At 46.7% G+C, this 5,991-nt stretch overlaps 1 protein-coding gene across 1 annotated transcript; it reads right to left on the bottom strand.

Annotated features, from left to right (window-relative positions):
- Positions 1–3,565: 3,565 nt before the first annotated feature.
- LOC127782882 (F-box protein At3g26010-like) lies at positions 3,566–4,917 on the bottom strand. Its single transcript, XM_052310156.1, has one exon. It carries the CDS (start codon positions 4,828–4,830, stop codon positions 3,715–3,717), a length of 1,116 nt encoding a protein of 371 aa, XP_052166116.1. The 5' UTR covers positions 4,831–4,917; the 3' UTR covers positions 3,566–3,714.
- Positions 4,918–5,991: the final 1,074 nt, after the last annotated feature.

Here is a 5,991-nt window from a genome sequence, read left to right as displayed (position 1 = left end):
TGGGTCGGATAGGTGTTGTGACTTAGTGTTTCTTGGTGGAGTTGGAGTTGCCAATCACATGGGTGATGGTGTGATGATAATAACGTCGCGTTTTTGCCAGTGTGGGAGTTTTGTTTACTTCTTGCTTGTTGCTTGGCTTTACCGTTCTTGTGTTGAGCAGCATTGTTAAGTGTTGCGCTTGCCTAACCTTGCTTCATTGCGTTGGCAGGTTAAGTTTCTTGGAGTGTTTGTTGCTGTAGTTTTCGCTCAATTTTTCTTAATTAATTATCTGTTTTTTTAAATGGGACATCTTCTTCTTCTTATATGTAAAACATCGGCAATAGTCTGTCCGTTCGTAAACAAATAGTCAATTATTTATCAAAGTTCATACATTTCAGCAGTGTTATACTCCCCCTTATAAAATATACTATCTCCATTCTCGTCCACAAGTGAATTGTCTTTGTTTTTAAAAAGGAAAAAGTACGAATTACCCCCCCCCCAAAAAAAAACTAGCGCGGTCATCCGAATTACCCCCTGAACCAAAAAAAACCGGACATTCTTCACTCCTATTTATGCAAACCGGACGAATTACCCTCCTCGACCCAATCCGCGATGGTTTTGGTCTACGTGGCATACGCGTGGCAGTCCAGTCAGTATTTTATTTATTAAAAAAATGTAAGACCCACCTGTCATACTCCGATTCCACTATTCCTATCTGTCACTCTTCCCCCCTCTCTCTCTCTCTCTCTTCTCTCTCTCTGTCTCACTCAGGCGCACGGCAGTAGGCGGGGGATAGGGAGCGGCGGATGGCGGGGTGCGGCGGAGGAGGCGAGCGGCGGCGGGAGCTCACGCTGCTGTTGACAGAAAACACGAGGCCTGGGAGATCTGCTTAACTCCAGTGCAGGTCCAAAGCTCGCCTTCAAATGTATGAGTGTGCCAGTTGATTTGATCCCGTAATCAACAAGAAATAGAGACAAAGAATTCGTGGTTAAATCTATAAATGATAGCCGATCGGCTAGGTGGCGATGACATATCATTTATCTTTGAACCGATGTCATTTATGAATCGATCGGCGGTTATAAATAGATAGTAAGGAACTAAATCTATTCGATCGGCTGTAGATATTAACAATATATAGTTCTTATATTAATATATACTTAAATCAAGTGATTGGGATAGATTGGTCACCATGCCGAGACAGTATAAATCACTTAGATCGAAATATATATTAATAACAGGATTATATATGTTTATAGCATAGCCGATCAGATAGATCTAGCATGTATCAGCTAATACTCCGATACTACTCTATATAAAGATATCAAAACAAGTATAATATACCAAACAAAAGCTTAATATACTTAAATGCAATAAGATCTTGACATAAAGGGCGGATTTAACATGTCATTGAAGCATATAGATCGAATATGGTTAAATCAGATAAGATCGGCTGAAACTTCGATACTACCCTAATCGGCAACTAGAGGATAGGCTAGAGATTGATATTCTAAGCACGACTTAATAGATCAAACTCAACTGATGCAGCATTAAGTATGAAAAGAAGAACAATATCTAGACAATCAAGCCGCTGGGTGTTTCATAAAGTGGTAGATATCTTATATAATCTAGGACAATGTCGCTATTTAACCTAATCGGCTGCCTTCTATTAACAGATGTTAGCCGATTGTAGGTTAGATGACAATATTGCCAAAGATTATGTAAGACATATGATAACTCGACGAATTATATAGACAAGATTAGAGTGTCATAAAGATGGAAGCACTCATCTCGAGAACACAAGTCGTCATAACAAGTTTTACCTCTTGTTGAAGATCGAAACCGATGCAGCTCAACCCGAAAGCAAGAACTCGTCGAAACAAAACTAAAGCAAAAAGGTGGCGATGCGCCAAAATTGTATTGAACGTGTGTGTTAAAAATTACATAGGGCTTGGGGTCTATTTATACTCGAGAATTACAAGATATGTCCATACCGGACACGACCACTATCTCTAACAAACTCTAAGATACCATAAGTCTTTGCGGCAGACTTTTGCCCAAACATATCTCTAAGGAAGTTACATAAAACATCCTAATTAATAGATACAATTGCCTTCTCAGGACTCTATCCATGTGCGGCAATCATCTTGAAGCACCTCAATTCAACCCGATGTCATACACCAAATTACACTGTCGGAATTGGCTGCATCGGCTTACCTAGTTCGACTCGGACCCAGCCGATCCTAACCGTAGTCGATCTAGACTTCAGCCGATTCTTGCTCTGTTCTCGGATCAATCTCCGCCTTCGACTCCACCTCAATCTAATCTCCTTTTCCGATGCTGATATTACCAAATTTGGTCGTTAACAGCTGCTCAAGGCAAGGCGAGGCGGCGGCGGCGGCGGAGGAGGCAAGGCGACAGCGGTGGCGAGGCGGTTGGCGGCGGGAGGACGACATCGCCACCTTCTCGTCTCGCGCCGCCTCCTTGTCTCGTGCAGCTGCCTCGCCTCGCACCGCCAATCGCCACCCAGCCGCACCTGCCCCTGCGCCGCCGCTCGCCTCGCCGCCGCCCCGCCTCCTCCGCCGCCGCGTCGCCGCTGCCTCCTCCGCCACACTCGCAGCCTCCGTCGTCGCCTGGAGAAGAGAGAGAGCCCCGCCGCTCGCCTCGCTGCCGCGCTCGCCTCTCCGCCGCCCCACCTCCTCCACCGCCACCTCGCCTCGCCGCGGCCTCCTCCGCCGCGCTCGCTGCCTCTGCAGTCGTCCGGAGAAGAGAGAGAGAGAGTGTGTGTGTGAGAGAGATAGAAGAGATAGAAGAGAGAGAATGATACGTGGGTTCCACATTTTTTTTTATAAAATAGAATGCTGACTGGACTGCCACATGTACGTCACGTAGACCAAAACCACCGCGGATTAGGTCGAGGGGGGTAATTCGTCCGGTTTACATAGTTGGGGTTGAAGAATGTCCGATTTTGTAGTTCAGGGGAGTAATTCGGACGACCGCGATAGTTCGGGGAGGATAATTCGTATTTTTTCCTTTTAAAAAAGTTCACTTTTGAGAGTTTCATAAAAATAAAGACGCGTATATTATGGAAGGATATAATATCAAATAATTAGAATGGGTGAGACTTCAAACACAAATCGTCTAACCTACCACCACCTTGTGAGCTAGCCGGAAGAGCCCTGAGCGTTTCTCTTCAGCAGAAATAAAGATTAACGAGAAAATATAAGTTGGGATTGAGACGAGAAAATGAGTGAGAAATTAAATAAGAACTATCCTAGTCAGATTTGTATATATGATTTATATAGAAAAGTGAACTCTCAGAAGGACGAAGGTAATACATATTTTTGAAAGTTCAGTAGAAAACCAAAGTTAACGGAAAAATAATTGTAATTGATTGAGATGAGCCAATGAGGAAGGAAGTAAACAGAAATGCTCGATAGGGTAATAGCAAGTTTATGAGTCTGATCTTAGAATTTGGATCAGATTAGAACATGTCCGTTCCTTCTATCAAGCAGTGATTTTTCTTCAGAAGATTTTAACAGCTTGAGTTTGATCCAGTAAAGATATACTATTAACAAAATCTGCACCATTTATTGCATTTACAGTTACCAACAACATGAACACACGCACAATGCATCCAGCTACACGTCGGTGGCGTAAACGATCTCTCTCTTTACACTTCGCAAGCAACAAACTAAAATAAAATAATTGAAACAGATTTACAAATTAATTAAATCATCAACACTTCACGGGACAATGAGCTAAGCAATCCGATAGGTAGCACGACGACGGCACGAGCCACGCCTTGACGACACGATTCCTCTCCCCCTCACCAAACTCCCAAGCTTGGCAATGGCAGGTCGTCGTCTTCCTCCTCAGATCGTGCTCCACCACCTTCCATGGCGACCACGTGTACACCACGTCCTCCTCCTCCGGGTGCATCGCCAAGAACCTCACCTCGTCTCCTCCATGCGCGAGGTGTTCCACCTTGACGGCATGCTTCGGCCGCCATTGGTCGTCGTCGTCGAGCTCCCAGACCTTGAGAAGCTCGCCGTCGCGGAAGATGTAGTGCAGCCGGCCGCCGGAGTGCGCGACGTGGGCGTCGCCGCCGTCCACCGGCTCGGGGAGGTCGATCACCGCCGCCGTGGATGAGAAGTCGGCGAGGTTTAGGGAGACGAGGCAGTCGGGTTCGGAGCCGAGGATGTAGAGGATGCCGTCGTGGTAGTGCATCGAGCCGGAGAGCGAGCTCGCCGGGACGCCGCCGAACTCCGTGTCGCGCGCCGTCCACGCCCACGTCGCCGATGAGAACACCTCCACCGCCGCGCCGCGGTCGCGCCACCCGGTGAAGTTGACCACGCGGTAGTCCGGCGAGGTGGACGGGTCGAACGCCAGCACGGACAGCGTCGCCGCCTTCGCTGGCGCCGGGAGCGCCGCCCACCGCCTCGTCACCGGGTCGACGACGAAGAACTCCGGCGTGCCGGGCGATCGACAGAGCAGCAAGCCATTGCAGCCGTCGCATACCACAACGCCGCCGCGTTCCGGCAAGAACCCGAGGTCGCAGTCCTCGAGGCGGTGACCATCGTTGCCGTCGGACGCCGCGCACGCGAACCGCGGGCCACCTCCACCTCCGCCGCCGGCGGCGACAGCGTCGTCGTCGGGGAAGTACACGGTGGTCATGAGCAGCGGCAGCCTGCGGCGGAGGTAGTCGTCGGAGACGGCGGCGCGCCAATCCTTGGAGACGCAGGCGGAGCGCGCCACGGATTTGAACGGGAGCCTGACGATTATCTCCGACAGAAGATCGTCGCCGATGAGGGCGATCTCACTGTCAATTGAACAACTCTTCAGAATTGCCATCTCTTACTATCTCTCTGTTCGATCTGTGTGTGTTCTGTAACGAATTGAAAGGATTACTTGATCAGTAGCAAGTCTCTACGAGTAAAATGCAACTGGGCGTGCCAATTTTATACCACTACTTCGTACTTGGTTTTCTAGATTGGGGTATACCGGTGACGTGTCCAGGTCGAAGCGCTGCGTGTCCTGCCAGCAAGCTGCCACGTGTCCCTCAGTAGTAGCCCAGCTAAAAATGAGACTTGCCGGGTGGAGGAGCATACCGGTAAGGCGTTAACCGTCAGATCTCACGTCGCGCCACGCGTATAGCACACATGCATACCCAAATTTGGCCGGTTGCCACCAGTCAAAAGTTATAAAAAGAATTCCGAGAAAAGAGGGGATAGCGCCCGCAATCCAGTCCCTGCCGTCGGTTGTTATAGGTCGTAGCGGTTTATTAGTAATAAAAAAAGTTTATGATTATTTTTATACTCCTCTGTTTCTAAATATTTGACACCGTTGACTTTTTAACACATGTTTGACCATTCGTTTTATTTAAATTTTTTGTGAAAACTATATGTATATATATAAGTATATTTAACAATAAATCAAATGATAGAAAAAGAATTAATAATTACTTAATTTCCTTAATAATATGAACGGTCAAGCATATTTAAAAAAGTCAACTGCTCAAATATTTAGGAGCGGAAGTATATTTTTAGCCGCTTAGAAATCTATATCCATATTTCTATCTCTACTATTATAAAAATTGAAGATGCTTTTACTAAAATTTGGTCCCTCAAGTTTATTAGCTAATAAACCGTTTTCAATTCCTACTCACCTCGTTGTTCGTTTCAAATTCATGTGCGTGTTCATCATCGCCTGCGTGGGAGTCCCGTTCAAATTTTCGGCGTCGTTCGTGTATGACGGGGTCCTCTAGGGAGTAGGGACGCGGCATGCAGGCACATGCAAGCCTTCAACTGCATGCCATCCAGAGATCAAGCCACTCACAAGTTCAACTGACTTTGCATGTTCACAAGTTCGACTTGCATGCATGCGGCTTTGCACCTATTCAAAGGTAAAAAAAAAAGTTCAAAATTGAAACAGGCCAAAAGCTAAAAATATATGGATATTTCATAGTGTGTGTGAATATTTCAGGATGGATCCAAAATTAAAAATAACTAAATT

The sequence above is a fragment of the Oryza glaberrima genome, chromosome 8, assembly GCF_000147395.1.
Source record: "Oryza glaberrima chromosome 8, OglaRS2, whole genome shotgun sequence".
Lineage (NCBI taxonomy): Eukaryota > Viridiplantae > Streptophyta > Magnoliopsida > Poales > Poaceae > Oryza > Oryza glaberrima.
The sequence above is the reverse complement of the archived record's forward strand: the minus strand, read 5'-3'. Positions and strand labels throughout refer to the sequence as shown.

What these genes read in the sequence shown, in the direction of transcription:
- LOC127782882 (XM_052310156.1), bottom strand. Translation starts at nt 4,830, where the DNA reads ATGGCAATTCTGAAGAGTTGTTCAATTGACAGTGAGATCGCCCTCATC.